The 22,929-nt window shown below is 54.6% G+C and overlaps 2 protein-coding genes across 2 annotated transcripts in view; both read left to right on the top strand.

Annotated features, from left to right (window-relative positions):
* Nucleotides 1–3,865, top strand: part of LOC101631470 (nuclear body protein SP140-like protein) — a 45,545-nt gene extending 41,680 nt beyond the window's left edge. The window contains exons 22-23 of the mRNA XM_012725203.1: nucleotides 2,835–2,912; nucleotides 3,838–3,865. Coding sequence (XP_012580657.1) covers nucleotides 2,835–2,912; nucleotides 3,838–3,865 — 106 coding nt within the window. The remainder of the gene's footprint in view (nucleotides 1–2,834; nucleotides 2,913–3,837) is intronic.
* Nucleotides 3,866–4,016: 151 nt separating this feature from the next.
* LOC101631244 (nuclear autoantigen Sp-100-like) overlaps nucleotides 4,017–22,929 on the top strand; it is a 20,058-nt gene continuing 1,145 nt past the window's right edge. Inside the window, exons 1-6 of the mRNA XM_004674778.2 lie at nucleotides 4,017–4,102; nucleotides 13,286–13,448; nucleotides 14,510–14,678; nucleotides 16,749–16,832; nucleotides 18,758–18,820; nucleotides 21,451–21,567. Coding sequence (XP_004674835.1) covers nucleotides 4,071–4,102; nucleotides 13,286–13,448; nucleotides 14,510–14,678; nucleotides 16,749–16,832; nucleotides 18,758–18,820; nucleotides 21,451–21,567 — 628 coding nt within the window. The 5' untranslated portion in view covers nucleotides 4,017–4,070. The remainder of the gene's footprint in view (nucleotides 4,103–13,285; nucleotides 13,449–14,509; nucleotides 14,679–16,748; nucleotides 16,833–18,757; nucleotides 18,821–21,450; nucleotides 21,568–22,929) is intronic.

Raw genomic sequence — 22,929 nt, 5'->3', positions numbered from 1 at the left:
CCCCCAGGGGCCTCCGAGAACCGCAGCTATGGTCGGACTGGCCTCGCTGCGACCCTAGGAGAGAGGCAGTGACCCCGGAGCCCCCTCCTGCAGGACAGCGTCACCCGGCCTCCTCCCCTAGCAGAGGCTCCTGTCAACACGCCCCCTTGTCTCACCAGCTCTGAGCCTTCAGAAAAGCCCATGTTTCAGCCCGCCCGCGCGGGCCTGTCAGTCACACCGAGGCCCTGCAGACGCCCCGCCTGAGGGGAGCAGCCCCCCAGGCGGAAGGCATGACCCGCCACCCGGTGGGCTCCTCTGCGCTGGGAGGAGGGCGCCAGGGCCAGCCGTGGGTGCCCACCCGCCCGGGTCACCCGTGCACCACCTGGCTGCCCTAGGACCAACCAGGACACCCAGGCGGCCAGGACTCGGGTGGAGGAGCCGACTCCCCTGAGCTGAGGCAGCGTCCACTGTCCACTCCGGCTCCCGTGGGGCCTGGCCTGGTCCTCCCGCCACGGCAGAAGGGGTTCACTCGTGAAACACAAGGAGCCCCAGGAGCCCCAGAACGTTAAACCTGCTGGACCCCATAAAGACCGATCACAAATGGCAGCTGGGCGCGCTCATGCAGGTGGGTCGGTGCGGCTAATCCAGGTGAGTTCCCAGTCTGGCTGGCAGTAGGGAGCCCTGCTGGCAGAGGAAAGCCAGGGCACCCCACTCCAGTGCGGAAGGGCAGCATCGACTAGAAATGCGCTTTTTCTTTGAAGTCCCAGTCTTCTCTTTAATGTTCATTCGATGCCACACACCTTTGCAGCTTGTTTGATAGTGCATGCTGCGTGGGGTAAAACTACCTGGCCAGATGCTGAGGGGGCGCCCCAGGGGAGTGCAGCAGGGGGAGCAGGGTGGGCTGGAGCTGTTCTGTCTCCAGGAAGGTCGCTTTAGGGGCTTCGGGATGGAACAAAGCATCTGAAGTCGGGGGCCTTCCTCATAATTTTATTTATTTTTAAAGATTTATTTGTGCATACAGAACTGGGGTACAGGCCAGAGGTGCAGGGGCGGTGAGAGGCTTCACCAGAGAGAGACTGGGGAGCTGAACAGGCAGATTGACGAAGTCCACTGCTGAGGGGAGCAGCGGGAGGGTCAGGTGAGGTCAACCCCCTGGCGGGGGTCGAACTCGGACCTAAGTGGCTGCCGCCAGCTTGCAGTGCTGCACCTTGACCTGCTGCGCACCAGGGAGGGCCCCTCACAATTTTAACCAAGACATTGCCCTCCTCTAGGCACCCGCGTGCCCTCGATCTTCAAACGGCCAAGTTATCTCGGGCCGAGCCTTAAGCCCCCCGCTCTGAGCTTAGCAGGCGATCACGGTGCTTCATTTGACTGCTCATTTGGAGCTCAGAGAATCCGGGCAAAGGAATTTATGGTTTCAATTTCTTGGAATAGACGTCAGATGGGAGTGGGGTGGGGGGTTGGGTAAGAGGGGGTGATGCTGCAGTGCCACACACTACCATTGTGGGGTGCAGACCCCGCTGGAGCCCGGCAGTGAGAAAGGGGCGCCGGCCCAGGGCGCCGGCCAGGCCCCTGCAGGGTAAATGGAAGTGGCCAGGTTTCCCGCTCTCCCACCATTAGCGCCAGTGGTCTACACCTGTGGGCTCACACGCGCGCCTGATGGCGGCGCCTGTGGTGGGGGCGTGCGTGGGCGCACTGCGTGGGGGACCCTGGGCGGATCAGGCCCTCGCGGGGAGAGAGCGGAGGGCGGCAGAGAAGGCTGCGGAGGAGGGCGCGTGCAAGGCTCCAGGGGCCCAAGGCGCTGTCTCCCTGCGGGCGGGTCTCCCTGGCCGTGAGCGTGCTGCCCAGGGCGGCGAGGTCCCCTGTCAAGCTGCCTGGACCCGTGATGAGCCCACGCGCCTGGCATGGTGGCGGAACAGCCCCGAATGGGAGATGGGGTGGCAGGCTCAGGCACCTGCCTTGGGGGCTCTGTGGCCGGCTGACAAGGACATCACTGGCTGACCTGAGGTGGAGCCGGGGGCTCCCGCCGAAGGTGTCCACTTTGGGGGTGACCGGGATGGGGCCCCGGACCCACCTCCTTCCTCCTTGGGCTGCACGGGATAGGTGACCTCAGGGCCATTCTCACTGGCGGCCCCAGAGGGACATCCTGCATCCCCAGGATCCCCTTCTCTCCCTAGCTCTCTGCAGCCCCTCAACCTCCACCCCTTCCTCCTCTGCCCAGTCGGGTCTCGCCACCCCCCTCCCCAAGGAGTCAGCCCCTTCCCTACAGAAATAAGCACATTTCCACCTGCTAGGAGTCTTCTGGGTGCTGACACACGTGCAGCCTCCACAGCCCACCGCTCTTCACTCCTTTGCCCAGTCACAGAGCTTCTCCCACGCAGGAGCGGGGGCTCCCCCTCACCCCGGTACCCAGAGTCTGAGCCATTTCCACCAAGGGCCCGCAGAGCCCAGGCCCTGTAGCTGTGTCACAAGCGCACGCTGAAGGGGGCAGGATCCAGCCTCCTGACCCACCTGGGCACTGGCGGACCGGCCCTTAGGGGTCAGACATCAACCCGCCGCTTGGCCCTGAAGGGCGCCGGTGACCCCCAAGCCTTCCCCAGCCTGAATTTCAAACCAGCAGAGAGATGGACAAACACGTGAGAGGAAGCCATCAAAGCTGCTCTCTGAAAAAGCTGGATGTGGGGATGTGCGGCCATAAGGGGATCCCTAAAACTGAACCCCCAGATGGGGCTTACAGGGGAGGAGGTGGAGGGAGAAGCATGAGGGGGCAGAGAGAAAGAGGGAGGGAGGGACGAGCTCGGCCTGTGGCAGACGCCTCCTGCCGGTGCTGTGGCCCCAGTCTTGGCCCGTCCCAGCCAGACCCAGGCCCGTGCCTTCGCCTTCGGGGGCAAGAAAGGGCAGAAGAGGGAAGAAGATGCCCCCGCCCAGCAAAGGTAATAGTCCATGCCATCCCATCTTCCGGTCTCCCGCCCTTTGGACAGCGATTCTTAGGCTCTGAAGGAAAGTTCCATGGACAGAAGCAGCCTCCCCACCCCCTTCATCGCTAGATCATCTGGGGCCTCCTCCTCCCCCTCCACGTCCTCCCCAGCTTTCCGGGAGGCTTCTCTCCTCCCCCCAGACTCACCTCAGGCTGCAAGGACAAAGCAGCCTCCACTTAAAAACCCTTAAACCGGGCCCTCCCTGGTGGCGCAGCGGGTTAAAGCACTGCACTAAGAATCTAAACCCACTTCCGCATGAGTTCTATTCCCGCCTGCCCTGGAGGTGACCACATGGCGCAGCAGACCTCTCCTGACCCGCCCGCTGCTCCCCTCAGCAGTGTACTTCCTCGATCTGTCTGTTCTGCTCCCCACTCTGTCTCTGGTGAATCCTCTCACCTCCGCATCTCTGGCCTGTACCACAGTTCTGTATAAATAAATAAATAAATAAATAAATCTTAAAAAAAAAAAACCTTAAACTGTCCCCAACCTGGGGTCACGTGGGCCCCTGGGGTCACGTGGGCCCCTGCCACCTTGAGCTTCTTTTACCTTTGAGCGACTTCCAGAAACCTAAGAGCTTCCTCCGCAGCCCACTGCGGTGGGTTCAGATTCTCTCCAGCCCTGTGCTCAAAGGCTGGACCCCAGCTCTCCCGAGGCCTGGGCTGGGCCTGGCAGAAGGTTGACATTTCCCTCTCCCCCTCCCCCCAAAACTCCCCCCAAATCTCCTAGGAAGCAGAGCGGCCGAGGACAGGTGGGGTGCAGAGATGCTTTGGGGGCTTTGCACAGACAAGTAGATTCCTGGGAGCTGGGGCTCTTCCCTGGGGTCCCCTGGGGTCCTTCCCCCCACCCCGGCCCTGACTGTGACTCCCGTGCTCCCTTCCAGCCGCCCCCGCCCCACTGCCCTCCCTTGAGCCCTGGATTGGGAGGACAGGGCACAGAATTACTTTCACTTCCTTTTCCCCACTTGGGCGGGGCTCTGGGGGTGGGTGGCTCATAACTTTCCTGCTGGGAAACTTAAGTTTCAGGCTGGGGACAGTCAGTCAGCCACCCTCTACCAGGCAGGCTAGACCGGAGAGACAGAGAGACGCTCAGGACCCACGGGTGCGGTGACCCACGATGGCCAATGCCAGCAGAGACCTCAGCACCAGGTCAGTCTGCCCCCCATCCTTCAGCCCTTCTCTCCGGCCAGGGTGCTGCCCTGGGGTCTCTAGTGCAGACACTGAGCTAAACCTCGGCTCTGGCGTCTCGCAAGCCCCCCCACTAGCAGCGTGCAGAAAGGCGGGAGCGGTGCAGGCGGCGGGGCTCTGGGCCCTTCAAACTGCAGCACAGAGCTGCTGGCGTGAGTCCAGCTGTCCTGGCCGTAAGCTGCAGGGCAGCTTACGGCCTTCGGGGCCGCTTTGCTGTCAGGCTCCCTCCGGTCTGTTATTCCGGTGACCTCAGAACCCTCAAACTTCCTTCCCACCTCTTCAACTTTCAAATAGTTGTTATCAGTGCAAAAGTCAGGGTAAGCATTTGGCTGTTTACAGATACCAGGTGCCAGCCCCCAGCCTGCTCCCCTTTTTCCCTGGGGGTCTTGGTTCCTCCTCCTTTGATTTGGGCTACAGGAAAAGAAAGATCCAGGATGCCAGAGATGGATTATAACCACGATGAGAGGGGTAGACATCCTAGCTTTTCCTCTAGGGATAGGTCAAGTAACATACAGAGTACTTTCCAGATTTTTTAATAAAAAGAAATATGCATTCTTGATCCTAAGATTTCAAAGGACATTGAAGTATCTGGAGGGGGGAAGTTCAGATCACCACCCAGCACCCCGCTGGGCCTCAGCCCAGTCCTGTCAGTGCTGGGATGTGTCTGTATAGGTCTTTTTCTTATGCACTTACATACAGAATTTATTTTCCCCAGTACATCATTCATGCTCTTGTCTTTTAGTCAGTGGGATGATGCTGTCTATACCATTTTGTATCTTGCATTTTCACTTATTTTGTTAGTGAAAATCTTGGAGAGCTTTTCACTTCATTAAAATCTGGTTCTACCTCATTCTTTTTAATGGGTATATAGTGCTCTGTGAAATCCAGGCAGCGATGTGTAAGCCATTTCCACCCGGGTCATTTTCAGTTCACTTTGCCAAACCAGCTGTGGTAACCTGCTTCTGCTTTTCTACATACTAAGCATTTACCTTGCATCAATAGAACCGCAATTCATTAAAAAAAAAAAAGAAAGTAGAGGGCCCTCGCTGGTGGTGCAAGGGGTTAAGGTGAAGTACTGTGAAGCTGTCTGCAGCCACCAAAGCGTGAGTTCGAGCCCCGGCCACGTTGTTGACCCACAGGGCGTGGCAGGCCTCTCCTGTCTCGCCCGCTGCGCCCCTCAGCAGTGGATTTCAATCAATCTGCCTGTTCTGTTCCCCACTCTTCTCTCTGGTGAGTCCTCTCACCCCCCCACCCCATATTTGGCCTGTACTCCAGTTCTTGTATGCATAAATAAATAATATCTTGAAAAAATAAAAATAAAAAAGAAAGTGGAATTGCTGAGACAAAGGCTATAATATTTGCTTGTTCAGAGTCTGCCAAATGGCCTTTCGAACTGGTGGGCCCATCTGTCAGCGTGAATAGCGAGGGAGAGGTGGCGGGCGGAACGAACGAACACAGGCAACCCTTTCATGTGCATGTTCTGGTGACACGGGAAATGGAATCTTTTTTCATGTGATTGATCATTTAAATTGCCTCTTCTATGAACTGCTGGTTTAATCTCTGCCAGTGCTGATTCAGTGGAGGGCTATTCTTTCTTTCATAATTAAATATTCTGAAAGTGATTAATATGGTTTCTTTGCCTTTTAACTTTGCTCACATCCCTGTCCTGGGATGGGGCTTATGCTGCGGTGGCTGCAGATAGCTTCACAGTGCTGTGCCTCATCCCCTTGAATGAGTCACCAGAAAGGGCTGATCCTTATACTTTCAAGTAAAACCAAAATTATGGCTCCCAGAGGGGAAGAGGTAGGCAGGGGTAAGTAAATCAGAGACGCAGTGATGACAACAGTCTTCCGCAGTGACATAATGCAATAATGCAGGTGCTGAATTACAAGGCTGTCTGGGGGAACCTGCACCTTGTTAAAAATCAGTGTTACTTCAATTAAAAATAAAACAAACTATGAAGTTCAAACTTAATGTTCCAGCAGTTCATTACTGAGTTATAAAAATAAATTGAACCTTGCCAAATTCTTTAATTCTCATGACTTACTCAGAGATACAGGTGCGTACATACGTGGATGATATCTGTGAATTTACATCAGGACAATTCTGTTTCTTCCTGTGTCCTCCCATTTTTCCCTTGCTACCCTGTCAGCAGAGGCTCTGGATATGCTGACTGCAAGGCGGGTAACAATCAGATGTGTCTTGACCTCAGGCCCAGAGGAAAGTTTCAGTCGCTGCATAATTATGGATAATGTTTGCTATGGTTTTCTTTTTTTTTTTCTTCGAAGATTTTTATTTATTTGTGCATACAGAGTTGGGTTACGGGCCAGAGGCGCAGGTGTGGTACCAGAGACAGAGCGGGGAGCAGAACAGGCCGACTGAGGAAGTCCACTGCTGAGGGGAGCAGCGGGTGGGTCAGGAGAGGTCTGCCACGCCCTGTGGTCACCTCCAGTCACCTCCGGGGCAGGCGGGAATCGAACTCATGCGGAAGTGGCTTCAGCGTCTCAGCACTGTGCTATAACCCACTGCACCACCAGGGAGGGCCTGGTTTTCTTTTTTAATAAAAAGACTTACATGGATTAAAGAAGTCCAATCGTTGGCATTTTATACTTCCGGTGTTTGAGATGGGCCTGGCCCTGTTCTCTACTCTTCCTGCTGCTTCTCACAAGTGTTTTAAACGAGCTTATTATTTTGGAATCACAGACCGTCGGCAAGGGAGCATAGAAGCCTCCACTTGAGCACACTTGGCGTCACTGCCTGCAAACTGAGCCTCTGACATGGCGGTGGCCCATCTATCTAAACGAGAAGGCATGAGTGGGGTGCTCTCGAATCCCCAGCTTCTGTCATTCTCGAGCGTGTTTCCAAAATACCCTTTTCCTGTTGCAGCTTAATCCCTTTCTGCCCCTCTGCTTTGTGACAGATTCTCAGTCTCCCCCAGCCCTTGAGACCATGGCAGTTGGAGGAGATCAGACACATTGTGGGTGTCCCTTGAGATTGGTTGATTGTGAGGTTTCCCATGTTTGTGCTGGGGGGACGGGGGTTTTGAAAGAAGGCCCAAGGGCGAGTGCCTCCCCGTCGCCTGCAGTGGGGAAAAGCCAGCCTGTCCTACCCCTTGCTGTTCGTCTTGGCCTTTGGTCAAATGGTGCGTGACGTTCGGCACTCGAAGGTCCTTTTGCCCTCCCGCCCTTCCTCCCGAAGGCTGTTTTCTAGGCTGATGGTGTGCTAGCGTCTTATTTGAGGAAAAATATATGAATGGGTGAAATTTAGGCCTTCAGTGAAGACGCCTGCCCTTCGTGGAGGTTTGCATTCGGTTGTTGTTGGGGAGACCGGTGGGCCCCGGGGAGCTGTGGGTGGGGGGTGCAGTGGAGCCAGGTGCTGTTGCTGTACTGGTCCCTAGCCCAGAGCCGTCCCCTCCCCTCCCCTTCTCACAGTGAAACCGTGACTGCCGTGGCCTGGCCCCCCTGGACTCTCGCCATGTCGACTCTTGATCTCGTGGCTCCGGAGGAGGCTGATGGCGGGCTGGGCAAACACCCTCAGACTCCCGCTCGCCAGCCCCCCTGCGTCTCCCCTTTTTTTTGCCCGTAAACCCTCTCTGTACTTTCAGGGGTGGATGGCCTGAGTCCTTCAAGGCTTAATAGCATTTAAATATCATCCAACTCAAGTTTTTAAACACAAGGCCATATTGCGGTGGGTGTTGCAGGGCTTGAGTCACCCCCATCAGCTCGCGCCCCAAACTTCAGGCCACTGATTGAGATTGACAGATTCTGAGTTTTTCAAACTTTTTGGCTTGAGGTTTGGCTGCTACTCATGAAATTTTTCCCTCACTGCCTCTAAGAATTTTCTCTTGGCAAGGAAACATGAGTCTAAGTTTGATTTTTTTGTTTTGTTTTGTGTTGTTCTCATTGTTTCTATTTTGCATTGTTCTTGTAGCCATTTCTTGAATTTGGGTGTTGATACCATTATCTGTTTGGGGAAGCCCTCGGCCATTGTTTCTCGAAGTATTTCCCCTGCCCCCACCCGACTCTCTGCCCACCTTTTCTTTTTTAAAGATTTATTTATTTGTGCATACAGAACTGGGGTACAGGCCAGAGGCTCAGGGCAGCGAGAGGCTTCACCAGAGACAGAGCAGGGAGCAGAACAGGCAGATCGACGAAGTCCACTGCTGAGGGGAGCAGCGGGCGGGTCAGGAGAGGTCTGCCGCGCCATGTGGTCACCTCCGGGGCAGGCGGGGATCGAACTCATGCGGAAGTGGCTTTAGATTCTCAGTGCTGTGCTTTAACCCGCTGCGCCACCAGGGAGTCTGCCCACCTTTTCTAGAACGCCGGTCTGTCATGCTAGAACATGTTTCTCATACAGTCTTGCTATCTTGTGTTGATCTCTTGTCTCATTTGTTCATTCACTGTTTTGCCTTTTTTCTCTCTAATCTGCTAAATCCTTCCATTAACAAAGTGTTGTTTTTTTTTTCAGATCAAAAATGGTTATTTTATGTTTTGTAGGGTCCAATTCTCTAGTGGAATTCTCCAGCTTTCTATTTTCTCCATCGCATGGGCCACTTTCCAGTGAATTTCAGCCTTTGCACACTCACACCATTCTGGATCATCCACGCATCTGTCCCATATCACTTTTCTCCTGTTTGGGTTGACAATCCAGTCCTCTGACGCACCTACACATTTGTTATTGAGTGTCAGACATCGTGTGTATAAGAGTTGGTGCCTCTGGGTGCTGTGATCCTTCCCTGAGGTGAGCCCTCTGCAGGACAGAGGTGAGGTAATACATCAGGTGACCTGAAGCAAATCAGGACGTGAAGAGTTGGCATCGCTGATCATGTCTAATACACTTCTGGCCCCTGGTGCTGGCCCAAGGACTTCCAGCGTTCTCAGCCGAGAGTACAGTTGAGTCAACTCTTCTTTTTAAAATCTATCATAGTTTCAGTTTCTTGTTTCACTTGGAAATGTTCTTGAGGAGACACAAAACCAGGATTTAAGTCCTTTGAAGTCTCTGATGTTCACTCCAACCCCATATGAGCGTCCAGTTTGCCGTTTCGTTTCTCTAGCCACAACCCCATGCTATGCCAGGCTCATGTGGTCAGCCTTGGCTCTGTCCAAAGTGACCTGTTCTCAAGGGCAAAACGGCTGCCGACTCAGCTCACCACCCTCCTGAGGGATTTCCACTTACTCCTTTTCTGTTTTATAGAACTTATTATGATCATCTAGCTTCTCTGTTTGGCAAGCTTGCAAGTAATTCTGTCTTGCTTTTGAGATTTTGACATGGTTTCTCCCGTCTCCTTAGCTGAGCAAGTTCACTAAATATGGTAGCCCCGTATGACAAGTTCTTCTGCTTCCACAATTCTCAGCATCACTCCTTGGCCTCGAACAAGCCCAAACCCTCAGCCTCCATTCCCAGAATCGGTAGATACCTGCAGGGAAAGAAAACCAAAGATGATAAGTCCCTAGGAGACGCTGTCTGGTCTCCTAATCTTAGTGTTTCCTGTTCAAGTTGCTGCCTAGTCTTGCTTCAGTGGGGAGGGGGCCGGGGAAAAGGGAGGAGAGGGACTTTCCGCCCAGCTCTTCTGACTGCTCTGCACTATATTTTTTGGCCCGCCTCAAACATTCCATCCCAGCCGCTGATGGATTTTTTTAATTAACCTTTTTTTTTTTAATTTTCTTACAACATTGTTTGTTTTGCACAATGACTGACTTCTCCCCTACAACTCTTGAACCATTGTGGTAGCTGTGATCTGGAGGCACCACAGGCATCACAGTCCCTCTGCTCTTTTCTCCCCCTCTTACTTTGCCCCCCACCCACTCCCCTGCTGGGGACCCCAGATCTATGGCTTACCTGCCCGTGTGGTCTTTTTCCTGCCCCTCTGCTCGGTTTTCCTACAGTCCCCTATAAGTGAGGCCATCGGAATTTTTTCACTTAACATCTAACTTCTTTCACCTAGCATAACCCCTTTTAGCTCCACCTCTGATAAAATTTTAGTCAACTGTTTTACACAGGAACTACTCAAAAATCAATTTTTACACAGAGTCAAATGCACGAATGCTAATTGTCTTCTGTTCAAGAATGCCTTCCATGTGCTCAGAATTCTAACCCCGTCTGCCTGTATATCCTTTTGATATTTTATTTACTCATGAACAAATATTTCCCGACAACATTTTCTTGGCACTTGATTAGATGCCTGAATGTGATAGTGAGTAAGCAGACCAGTCCCTGCCCCAAGGGAGATGATATTCTGGAAGAAAGGAAACAATAATTAGTATACAATTTAAAGGCAGACAGTGTAAGCACATGGCAGCCACTTCAGTGGGAGTTCGATCCCCAGCCAGGGTGATGAGTCACAGGGTGCAGCAGACCTCTCCTGTCTCCCTGCTGCTCCCCTCAGCAGTGGATTTCAGTAGATCTGCCCATTCTGCTCCCCACTTTGTCTTTGGTGAATCCTCACATGGCCCCTGACCTCTGACCTGTACCCCTGTATGCATGAATAAATACATCTTTAAAAAAAAAAACTCTATGGGAGAAAATAATAGCAGGGTACATGGATGGAGTGGAATGGAGAAACTATTTTAAACAGGAAATCACATGGTGTTTTTTTTTTTTTTAAGAAACTAATCTTCTGTGAAAATCCTGAATGGATTGAGAAGAGCACCATGTACATTCCTAAAGAAATGACCTAACTAAAGGAGCACTATTGAGCATGCTTGGAATGTCTGAGGAGCTGGGGAGTTAAGGGGCCGTGGCAATGAATTAGAAGCAGAGTGGCTGGAAATGAGGTTGGACAGCTACCAAGGTGGGCTGTGTAGCTCCTTAGAGGTCATGCTCAAGACCGCAGGTGTTTTGTTTTGTTTTTTAAGGTTGATTTATTTATGCATACAAGAACTGGAATACAGGCCACAGGTGGGGGGGTGGTGAGAGGGTTCTTCAGAGACAGAGTGGGGAGCAGAACAGGCATATCCACTGAAATCCACGGCTGAGGGGAGCGGCAGGGAGACAGGAGAAGTCTGCTGCGCCCTGTGGGTCACCCCCTGGCCAGGGATCTAACTCGTGCTGCAGTGGCTGCCGGTAAGTTCACAGTGCTGGGCTTTAACCCGTTGCGCCACCAGGGAGGGCCCAAGACTTTAGGTTTTATTCAAAGGAAATGAGTCCCTGGAAGACTTTCAGTAAAGTGAAATGATCTGAGGTCAGTTTTGAAGACCCCTCTTTATGTTTTGGGTTTGAAGAACAACTTCAGTGTGGCACAAGTGGCAGCGGAGAAACTGGACCCAGCCCAAGTCTGTGCTGTTCTGTATAATGATGTTGCCTTGGGAAATTGCTTAGCTCCTCGGTGCCTCGCAGTTACTGTCAGGATTCTAAGAATAAGTGTATGTGAGTGCTGAGAATGATACTTAGCATTCAGCGAATATTACATGCCCTTACTAAATCCTATATAGTAGAAAAATAAATGATGAGTAGATTTCAAAGGTGATTCAAAAGTTCAGTGAACAATTCTTACCTGGCTACACATGAAAAGGCTGCCAGTGTCATCACAGCAGAGATGGTTGAGTGTAACTCTGTAGTCCTGAGAAAGGAGAGATTCTAGAGAGACACATTTGGGAAGTATCCATTTGCTAGTCAAAGCCTTGGAAATGAATCAGGTTACATAGAGAAGGAGCATCAACAGAGAAGAGGTCCGTGTAATATCTGTAGGAAGAACAGAACTAATAGCAAAGGAGGTGGCAGGAAAACAAACATAAATGGCAACTCAGAAGTCAGATGAACACAGAATTTCCAGAAGTGAAGCGAGGAGGTGGAGAAAGATGAAGACTGAAAAATAGTCGGGATTTTGGTCAGGGAAGACATTAGGCAGAATGTATAGGTAGGGGTAAAACTTGAGTAATTTAAAACTCAAAGTGCTCAAGTACCCTACAAAAGATGAATGGAGAAAATATGGAGCATGTATTCGGTGGAATATTACACAGCTGTGAAGGAAAATGAAGTGGTGGTACTTGGGACAAAATTGATGGATTTTGAAGGGTTTATGTTGAGTGAAATCAGTCAAAAGTGAGATACAGATTTTAGGTGGTTTTATTCATCTGCAAAAAAAATTACACACAAACAATAGAATGAATACAATTTTGAACTTGGCAAAAAAGGAGATAATGGTTACCAAAGAGAATAGGGGAAAGGGTGGAAGGAAATGGTGGAGGGGGAGTGGTGGACATGAGTGATTTGGACGAGGGAAGAAAAATGAACATTAAAAAATAACTGAAGCTGGCCCTCCCTGGTGGCGCAGCGGGTTAATGCACTGCAAAAAGAAGCGTAAGCCACTGCCACATGAGTTCCATCCCGCCTGCCCTGGAGGAGATCCACATGGCGCAGCAGACCTCTCCTGACCTGCCCGCTGCTCCCCTCAGCAGTGGACTTTGTCGATCTGCCTGTTCTGCTCCCCACTCTATCCCTGGTGAATTCTCTCACCCTCCGCATCTCTGGCCTGTACCCCAGTTCTGTATGAATAAATAAATCTTAAAAAAAAAATAACTGAAGCTGAAGGAGTGAGGTTGCATCTTATCCTTGACCCTGCACATTTTCTTCCTTTCATGTTCTTCTTTTTTTCTTTAAGACTTACTTATTTATTCATACAGAACTGGGGTACAAGCCAGAGATGCAGGGGTGGCGAGAGGCTTCACCAGAGACAGAGTGGGAAGCAGGACAGGCAGATGGACGAAGTCCACTGCTGCGGGGAGCAGCGGGCGGGTCAGGAGAGGTCTGCCATCACCTCCCTGGCCAGGAATTGAACTTGTGGTGAAACAGTTGGGGCGAGCTTCATAGGCCGCCCTTTAACCCATTGTGCCACCAGGGAGAGCCCTAAAAGTTAAAAAAAATTAAATTAAAAAATTAAATGCTGGATATATGAGGACATCTTTACACTGAGATCAAGACAGACTGGATTTTTTCGGACTTGTGCTAAAGTCTCCTAACCTTCATGCTTCTTCAGTCATATCTTTGGTTACTGCTTCGATTCCTTTTATTCTAGTTTCTACCCAAACCAGTTATTTCAGATATGTTGGTTCTTCACAGCCTATCCTTTATATATATAATCTTACAGCCTTCCCAAGCATCTCAGTACCTCATTGGCCATTTTTTTCTGTTATCCTTCCTCCCTAGGATGGTCAGCAAAGACCAGAACACAAATGAAAGGATTGTGCGTGAACTGCTATTCAGCCACTTCAGAAGACATAAAGTGGAGATTTCAAACGCCATAAAAAAGACATTTCCTTTCCTTGAAACCCTCCATGACCGTGAGTTCATCAGCGACAAACTGTATACAGTAAGTCAAGTTTGTATGTCACAGTCTGGCTAACTGGCCAGACTGGTTATGCTTTGCTATCCGAAACCCAGAAGTCCTCACCGCTAGGCGACGGAGGGGTTGCCTTCGAGTGGGGGCCTTGTCAAGTATTGTTCCAGGTGTTTCTCTAAGATAAAAAGACAAAGGAGAAGGAGCATGTCCAGAGCCAGTCCTGCGGCTAGCTAGAGAAACTGGGGCAGTGGTGTGCTCTGGGGTTGGGGTGAGCAGAGCTCTCGGCATGGGGGTTAATATTGGCAAAAGGCGTCGTCGGCGTAGAGACGTGCCTGTCCCATCTCTGCCCCCCTCTGAACGTGTTTTCTACGGCCAAGGGACAAAAGCAAAGAAGCATCTCCGGCTTCCTGGAGCCCTTCAAGTAAGTCAGGGGTGGGGGAGGCCGGGTTTTCCAGTCAACAGGACTTGTCACCCGCTGAGCCTCCGCCTGAAACACTTGAGCAGCTGCTCTCAGGGAAAGCATGTAGGTGGGAACCCACCATTGTTCCTCAAAATCTCTTCTTACGTGAAATGGAAAGACGGGTAAAGAGATCAGATTCCCACGTGGGTATTTTTTCTTTTCTTTTCTTTTTTATAATTTTTTTTTAGATTTATTTATTTGTGCATACAGAACTGGGTACAGACCAGAGGCTCAGGGGCGGCGAGAGTCTTCACCAGAGACAGAGTGGGGAGCAGAACAGGCAGATCAACTGAGTACACTGCTGAGGGGAGCAGCGGGGGGGTCAGGAGAGGTCTGCCGCGCCATGTGGTCACCTCCGGGGCAGGCAGGAATCGAACTCATGCGGAAGCGGCTTTAGATTCTCAGTGCTGTGCTTTAACCCGCTGCGCCACCAGGGAGGGCCCCCCACGTGGGTATTTTAAGAAGGAAGGGTGTACTTGCTTCTGGTCGTAGCCACCCGAATGCACAGAGGGCCGGTTCCTTTCCGTGAGCCGGCGTGGGCCGCTGGAGTGCATGACTGCACCGCCAATCCTGGGACTCTCTGTCATTGAAAAGTGTGTGTCTATATTTTCTCCATTCAATATTTTTTAAGGACTGTCAAGAATCATGTAGAAACCTGGTTCCTGTACAAAACGTGGTGTACAATGTCCTCAGTGAGGTGGAGAAGACATTTGACTTGAAATTTCTGGACGCGCTGTTCAGCGAAGTCCACATGGAGGAGTATCCAGAGTTACGCTCTGTTCATAGTGACTTTCAAAATGGTAACTAGATTTATTTCCTATCTTTTGGTGTCCAGAGCCCATTCAAAATTTCTTAAAGATCGATTTATTTATGCATACAAGAGCTGGGGTGCAGGCCACAGGTGCAGGGTAAGAGGATTCCCCAGAGACAGTGGGGAGCAGAACAGGTGGATCTACTGAAATCCACTGCTGACGGGAGCAGCGGGGAGACAGGAGCGGCCTGCTGCGCCCTGTGGGCCCCTGCCTGGCTGGGGATGGTGCCCATGCTGCGGTGGCTGCGGACACTTCCTAGTGCTGAGACTGATCCCTTGTGCTTGGGTCCATGTGTGTACCCAGGATGTGCCGGGCATGGGCACGGAGGGACGGCAGCTACCTCTGCTGCCCACATCTAGGGGTTCTGATCCTCTCTGTGGACTTGGGGACCCTCCATGACCCACTGCCACCCACCTGTCCCTGGAGGGTGTTGTCCACGGAAGCTGCCCACCAGTGGCCAAAGCCAGGGTGGCAGAAGGCTGGGAGTGACGCCCACTCCTGCTCGGCCAGCGTTGTGTCCTAGCACCGCAGTGACTAAGAAAGAAACGTGAGTCGTGGAGCAGGCTCCTGGCTGCAGGAGGCTGCGAGCGAGCAAGATCCTGGCCTTTCTGTTGACAGCGAAGCCTGGGTCAACTGAACACCGGGCTTGGGGCTTCAGGGCGGGTGAGAACGCCCTACCTCCAGCCCCTGGCTCCAGTCTTACTAACGAGGCCCCGGTGATCAGTCCTGCTCCTGCTTGTAGTCCCGCCCGCAGTCCAGCCCCACCTGCGTCCAGCACACAGACGGCGCGGCCTGGACCCCTCTGTGCAGTGACCGCCACGGCCCCCTTCACCTCGTCCGGCACGCTGTTCTCCTGCCTCCCGCCTGATTTTGTCTGATGAAGGCTTGGGGGTGACAAAGCATCCTGCCCAACGAGGGTGTTGCGGGAGGTGCTCCTGCCTCAGTCCTGGGGAAGCGCCAACCCCACACCTGCCGGGCTCCCCCTCCCTCACTCTTTGCAGAGACCTGCCCCTTCCTCCTGCGTCTGGGTCCCTTCCCGCAGGCCAGGTCCTGGCTTCCCCTGGGTGACGCCCTGCAGAGCCCAGCCCTCACGTCTCTGGGAGCTTCCGGGGCAAACGGGCTCTGCTCCTTGTAGCTTCAGGGTCCTTCTTCTGTCCCGGGACCCGCTCCCACCCTGGAGGACTGACCGGCTCTCCCAGAGGCCTCTGCGCCGAGGGTCTGTCTCGGAGTCAGCCATCCCCTGCCGGATGCATCCAGGCCTGCCCTTGCCTGAGCACATCACATGGGCCTGGGACTCTCCTGACGCTCACGTCTGTGTAGGACCCTCGTCTCCCACCGAGGAAGCCCCTCACTGTCCCCTCAGCACACCCACTTCCACTGTTACTGTCATATGTGCTTTCCGTGGCATCTTCGATATGTTTATGCACCATGCTATGTCCACCCCTCACCCTCCCAGAGGGCGGCGCCTTTCTGCAGGGCAACATTACAACTTTCCCACTGGGTCTTTTTGATAGTGAATGCCGACCTCGGTTTCCCTCAGCCGGAAAAAGGAAACAGAGCTTAAGGAAAAAATAGTGGTTTAATATGTCCACAAATGAAGGGGGCAGCAGGCTCATGTCTGGAAAACAGCCCCCCGCTCTTTGTTGGGGGGCTAGGGGTTTATACAGATGGGGAAAAAAGGGGAGGTAGGCAAGGATCTGCAAGGGGGAGGTAGGAAATCTGCAGGGGGTCGGGGAGGGGTCGGCACGGAGACTGAGACCATTGGGCGCCAGAGGCTTTCTTCCACTACTGCTGTTGAACTCCCTTTTCCTTGGAGTGCAAGAAGACAAGCCTGCAAACAAGGGGGGACAGCAAGAGGTGGGGGGGAAGGCCCACTTGTCACTGCTTGTCTGAGAGACCGGTCGTTCCTGACTGGCCCCACCCTGGGGATCACAGGGAGCCTTGTGTAAGGACGGCGCCCCTGTGCCCAGGGACCCGAGGCCTGGAGACCCCACACGCTGGGGCTGTTCTGGTCTCTGACGGGGATCTCTAAGCGTCTGTCTCTCTCCCTCTTTCCAGTGATCCAAGCGATAGCTCGTCACCCACAAGGTGATGGAGCGGAGGCAGTGGAGCGGCCCGACAGCCAGCTGAGCCTCGAACAAGGTGATTGCAGCCCATCAACACTGACGCTCACCTGCTAAAGGGAAGCGGGGCTCGGGGTTCTGAATAAAGACGTGAATTGGGGAGGAAATGTGGACTGTGGAGAAGGCCAGGGCTGGGGGCCAGCAGCTGACCAGAGGTGGGGCCTGGAGGGTCAGCTGGGCAGGAGACTGTTGGTGCCATAGCCAAGACAAAGGAACAGAGCCAACCCAGACTTAAAGAGAACACCTGCTGGGAGCAGACAGTTCCTTGCAGACCACCCACGTGACGCGTGAAGGAGCGAGAACTTGGGCCCAAGGTTACATCAGAGAGGAAAACTTCGCCAGTGGCAGAAAAGGAACTGATTTAAAGTGGGGGTGCTGTTCACGGGCAGGCCTGCTTCAGGGGAAAGGGCGAGAGAGAAGGTTGAAGTGGCAGCTGAGGAGTGAGGAAGTGGGTGCTCAGAGAGAAGAGGAAGGGGGGGTGTGGGGGCGCAATGAAAGAGCCCTGTGGTAAGAGCGCACTGGCATCTGGGGTGTAGCGGTTGCAGCTGCTGCTGGAGGTGAGCACCCCCGCCCGTGCCCTTTCTGGAAAGTGGTAGCGGACATCTGGAGCCACGAGTTGTTGGCCTAGAGTCAAATGAGCAGGGATGACCCCAAGGCCTGTTGACTTCAAATGCAGGTGGAATTCACGCAGGGCAGCTGAGCCGCCCAGTGACAGGCCCGTGGTGGCCAGCACCGACAGCCTGCAGCAGCGCCTGGCTCCAGAGGAAACTCCACAGGCAGGAAACACTACAGGGCCAGGGAGAGAGGCGCACCCCTGAACCCGCAAACCTGCCTGCTCTAAATAGCTTCTTCCCCCGCCGCATCAAGACAAGACATAAGGGCTTTCATGGAAAGGAACTTTAATACAATGAGTATACAATACAGGAAAGACAAAGAATATAGTTTCTAATCAAACACCCAAAGTGACCCATCCCTTCGGGGGTGAAAGTCCACCCAAAAGGGACTGTTCCAGAGCAAGGCCTGAAAGCTTGTCACAAGGCTAAAGCGAAAGCACCTTCTGGCCAGACCCATAGGAAAGGGTCAGACAGGGCCAGACAAGTCTGGGGGAAAAGAGCACAATCCAAATCAACATAAACGCAGCCACAGCCACCGCCCCGCAGGTCTCTCACCCACAGCTGTCTCACCCAGACCATGGCCGAGAGGCAAGCTCGTCTCTTCACGTGTCTCTGCTCTGAGACTCCCTCAGGCCTCCTTCTGGCTCCATCCTGCTTCCTTCCTCCTCAGATTCCTTCTCTTCTCTGCTCTGCTCAGCTCCACCCTCCTGGGTGGGGCCGGGAGCCTGGAACTTCCCTTCTCCTGGGGACCCCCCTGTTACAGAAACACCTCCCCAGCCGGCCCCCAGCAAACACTGATATTCTTTCTGTCCTGTGGATTTGCCTACTCTGGGTATTTTCATACAGAGAATATGTGTGACTTGCAGGCTTAGCAGAGTGTGGGCGGCCGGGGCTGGTCCACCTTTGGCTCTTGTAACAGACCTGCCTTCTTGACCCTCACAGGACCCAGGAAGCAAACTGGGGAACTAAGGGCAGAGATCAGGCTGCAGAGAGAAGATGCCGGGAGCCAGAGGGCCTGGAGGACACTCTGTGACCAGGGAGGGGCAGATGAGCTGAGAGAGGGCAGGCAGGCCCAGACACAGCGGGGAGCCCCACGGCAGCTCTGGGGCGGGGCAGAGCCGCTGAGGCCGGGCGTCTGGGTCAAGACCGGCCACCAGCACTGCACGGGCGCAGCTGGCTGGGCCGGGCCGGGGCCGACTCAGAGCCGTGGGCTCCGGTCCAGGTGGCTGTGTTGATGCCAGCAGGGTCCTCAGCTCCGGCTGTACGAGGAGGTTCTAGGGAGAACAGCATCTTCAATTTCTGTACAAATTTCCTAATTTCTCCTCCCTAGGGACTGGAGAAAGCGCCTGTCAAAGCCTCACCTGGCGGCCAGCGGACTCCTCAGCTCACACAGGTCTGGGCCTGCCCCTGTGGCCTGTGCTACTTGGGGCCTGTCCTGGAACGTGCTGCGGGTGGGGGCGGGAGCGGGACTTCGTCTCACTGGCAGCTCTGAACTCTCCGTCTCTGCCTTAATTTCTCCCTCACAGGCCTGTGCTCTGGTTGCCTGGGCGGGTGGGGGTGCTGTGGCACCCCCTCCTTAAATACTGCCTGCCAGCTGGCTCTAAGCCTCCACTTCTCTTGGGTGCTGGCGTCTCAGGTTTCTGCCTGGTCTTGTTTCAATCTGGGAGCCACTGCTTTGCTTTGATGTCATGTCCAGCTGTGGCCAGTGGAGGACAGTGGGGAGCACGTACAGTGTGGGGGGGCCGCCTGCCTGTTTGGTCCTTTAGGCAGAACCCTAGCTGCCAGGGCCCCCTCCCTCCCTCCCCCCACCCACCTCGCAACCGGGGCCCCTGGGCAGCAGGCCTAGAGCACCCCCAAACACCAGACAGGTCTCCCAGGACACCCACTGGCACATTAGCTACCAGTGACCCCTGTGGACAAGTCTTGGCCGTTCCAGTTACTGCTGTTGGACGTGCCTCAGAGCGGGGGCAGGCAGAGCAGAGCCCCGCGAGGGGCCAAGTCCATCACAATGACCAGATGTGCTGATCTTTCAGACTATCCCCCACGGTGCTGGACCACGTGTCCGCGAATGTTCTCAGGAGCTCCATAGTGATGGTGTCGCGTCCGCATGGCTCAGAGGAGAGAGGTTCAGCTGAGAGGGCCGGTGGCTCTTTGTGCAGTCCATGCAGTGGAGGGCCAGCGTCGGCTGTGAGGCCGGCCCTGTCCGGGCGCCCCTGGCTTCCTTGCCCCTCAGTCTCATCATCTGTAAGGCGGGTGTGAGGCAGCGTCAGGACACGGGTTAGCTTGTCCCGTACAGCACCGTGTGTGTGGTCACCAGTGATGGTCACTCGCCACGGTCATCTGCACCTGACACCAGAGCCCACACATTCAGGGGTGACAGCAGAGTCTGCAATTTGCTCCGCTTCCAGCTCTCCACCGCGGGTTGAATCCTAGCCCAGGCTGGGGAAGCCACGAGCGCAGCATCCAGCCCGACCCCAAGCCGAGGGGGTGAGCCGGACTCCCTGCCCACTGCTCTGTCCTCACCCCGGCTTGTCTCTGGAGGCCAGGGACATGGAGGCGTCTCGGCAGCGGCCTACGCCGTGGGGAGCCCTACTCCACAGCCTCCCGCTGACTGTGTTATTAGGGAAGGGTGTTCTAAATCATGATACAGGTTTGTGGAGGAAGGAGCACTTCGGGGTGATTTTTAAGAGCATCGTGGTACCTTTAGCAAATGATGTGTATCCAAAAATTAACATTTAAAAATAGCTCTTTAGCATGCATGCTTCCTATTCTGACCTAGCACCTCCTGGGGGAGGCAGCTGTGGGGAGAAGGGGTGAGTGGGTGGGATGTGAGCAGAGAAGAGGGGGACCAGTGTGTGTGTGCTCGCAGGGTGCGAGAGGAGAGACAGTGAGAGTCTTTATAACACAGTGTGGGCTGGGCAGCCCCGCCTGAGCGTGGACACCAGGCCTCGGGGGACAAGGCCACGTGACTGGAAGAGGAACCTCAAGCTACCCCGCCTCCCCTCCCCAGCAGAAGCGTGTCTGTGAGGGGGACCAGGCAGGGACGCTGGGCTGGGGGGGTGGGCGGGTGAGGACTGTCTCCCTCCTGCGGCGACCAGCAGGCTCCAGAGCCTGAGCACACGCCACAGCCACAGCCACACGCCACATGCCACAAGCCACATGCCACACGCCACAAGCCACATACCACACGCCATGGCCACTCGGCTCTAGGGCTCTGGGAGTTGTCGTTTGGTTCACTTTCAACCAAGACACTTCACACAAAGTACTTTACTTAGAAAAACAGCACTGGATGGCAAAGTCCAAATTGCACTCAACGAGGAATCTCCCCCTCTCCCCAGTGGCCTCGGGGTTCAGTCTCAGCACTGTCACTGCCGCTGCCAGAGTTCGACCCCAGCCAGGGAGGGGCCCCCAGGGCGCGGCAGGCCCTTCCTGTCTCCCCGCTGCTCCCCGGCAGTGTGTTTTAGTAGCTCTGCCTGTTCTGCTCCCCATCTGTCTCTGGGGAGTCTGTTCACCCTCCGCACTGCTGGCCTGCACCCCAGTTCTTCTATGCCTAAATAAATAAATAATAAATCTTTTTAAAAAATAAAACAAAACATGCATTTCTCCATTCCTGTGTGAGGTGGGCCCAGCAGGTGTGAGAGGTGAAAAGCAGGAGCCTCCCAGCCGTCCCTGCTCTGCACCGCTGTGTCTGGCCCCTGGACACCCCATGTGCTTCTGCGCCCTGCTTGTCTGCCTCCTCACAGGGGGGACACGGTGAAGGGGTGTAGAGGGTGTCCGGGAGATGTGGGCATTCCCCCCTGCCCAGCGCCCCCCATTCCAGCTCGGGCGGGGCAGGATGACTCCCCGCCTGTACTCACTCCCCGCCTCTCCCAAAGCCTGCAGCTGCTCCCATTTGGGCTTCTCAGCCGTCCGCCTGCCGCCATGACGCACCTGCATAAATCCCTCTGCTCTGACTCTTACATAGGCTCGTGTCTTCCATAATACAAGAGACTAATAAAATCTCTGAGTCAAAATGTGGTTTAGGTACAAGCCCGCCTGACAGCGGCGCCTCGGAGAGCTGCTTGGACACGGGAGAGGCCAGCGCCGGCCACGGCGACGGTGCCCCAGCGGGCCAGCAAGACCACGAACAGGGGGCCCAAGGTGAGCCGCCTCCGGGCTGGGTGCTGTGAGTGGGAGCCTGGCTGGGGCCTGGCTGGAGGCCGGGCGGGTGATGTGCGACACAGCAGACTTGCTGACAGATGCGAGGGGACGGCCGGTAGTTCAGAGGGAAGAGACGGGAGGAGAAAGTTAGAGGCAGAAAGCTGACAGGCAGCGGGCAGAGTCTCAAGACGCCACTGGGGAAGAGGCAGGCACAGAAGTCAAAGGCAGGGGGAAGTGGCCGGCAAGCCGCGGGTGAGGGTGGCCGCGTGGACAGTGGGTGCTGTGGGAAAACCGAGACGGGAGGACGAGCCAAGGACGTGCCGCAGGGCACGAGCAGGCAGAGCAGGGCGCCACGAGCCGGCCACGTCTGCAAAAACAATGGGGATGAGAAAGGGGTCCCCCCCAGCGTCCCCTGCCAACACATCGCCAGTCCCCACGGTCTCGTTCAAACTTTGGTTTTCTATGAAAGTCAGACCTTTCCTTTATTCTCCCACGCTAAGCACCCTCACCCCAGTGCCACTCAAGACAGAGGCTGGTGCACAGACTCGGGGGGCTTTTAGCAGTAGTGAGGTGCAAGAGAGAGCAAGCGGGGGTCTCAGTGGAGGCAGCTCCCTGGGAAGAGAATGCGCAGAGACCGTGTGGTAGAGTGGTCTGGGAGCAGGAAATCACAAAGTGCAGATGAGACCTAAGCGGTTGGGTAAAGGGGCATGGCACCCCAACACTGTCATGTGGGGCATGGCACCCCAACACTGCCAGCTTTCAGCCTCGGTGAAATGAAATCAGTTGCGGCTTCCTCTTCGGTAGTTATAGCAGATCCTGGAAACCAAGCAAGGGGCCGTTGGCGGGATTTGCTAGTAAGCAAGGCCAGGGGAAGCCTTCGAGAGGAAGAGTCGGTGCAGGGACTCGGTGGTGGCCGCTCCCCAGAGGAGAACTCGGTCACGGTTTCAGTGCGTGAGGCGGCCAAGATCTGCAGAAAGACAAAATTGTTATAGAAGCGGCATCCAGAGTCACAGTACAAGTGGGGGTGAGGGGTAGAATGAGAGTCCAGGAGCCCTAACAGAGAGCAGAGACACTGAAAGATTGGGGCGGGGAGCAGGGCCAGGCCCCCAAGAGGCTGAGAAGCCCTGGGACACGTGTGGGGGAGCTCCCTCTGTTATTACTCTCTTTTCTTTTTTGATTTGTTTGTTTGCATGCAGGACTGGGGTATAGGCCAGAGGTGCAGAGCGGGGAGAGGATTCACCAGAGACAGAGTGGGGAGCAGAACAGGCCGACTGACAAAGTCCACTGCTGAGGGGAAGCAGCGGGCGGGTCAGGAGAGGTCTGCCGCGCCATGTGGTCGGTCACCTCCGGGGCAGGCGGGGA

The sequence above is a fragment of the Condylura cristata genome, unplaced genomic scaffold (genome assembly GCF_000260355.1).
Source record: "Condylura cristata isolate star-nosed mole 26May11 unplaced genomic scaffold, ConCri1.0 scaffold00002, whole genome shotgun sequence".
Taxonomy (NCBI): Eukaryota; Metazoa; Chordata; class Mammalia; order Eulipotyphla; family Talpidae; genus Condylura; species Condylura cristata.
Note: the sequence above shows the minus strand (reverse complement) of the source record. Positions and strands in the feature narration are given on the sequence as shown.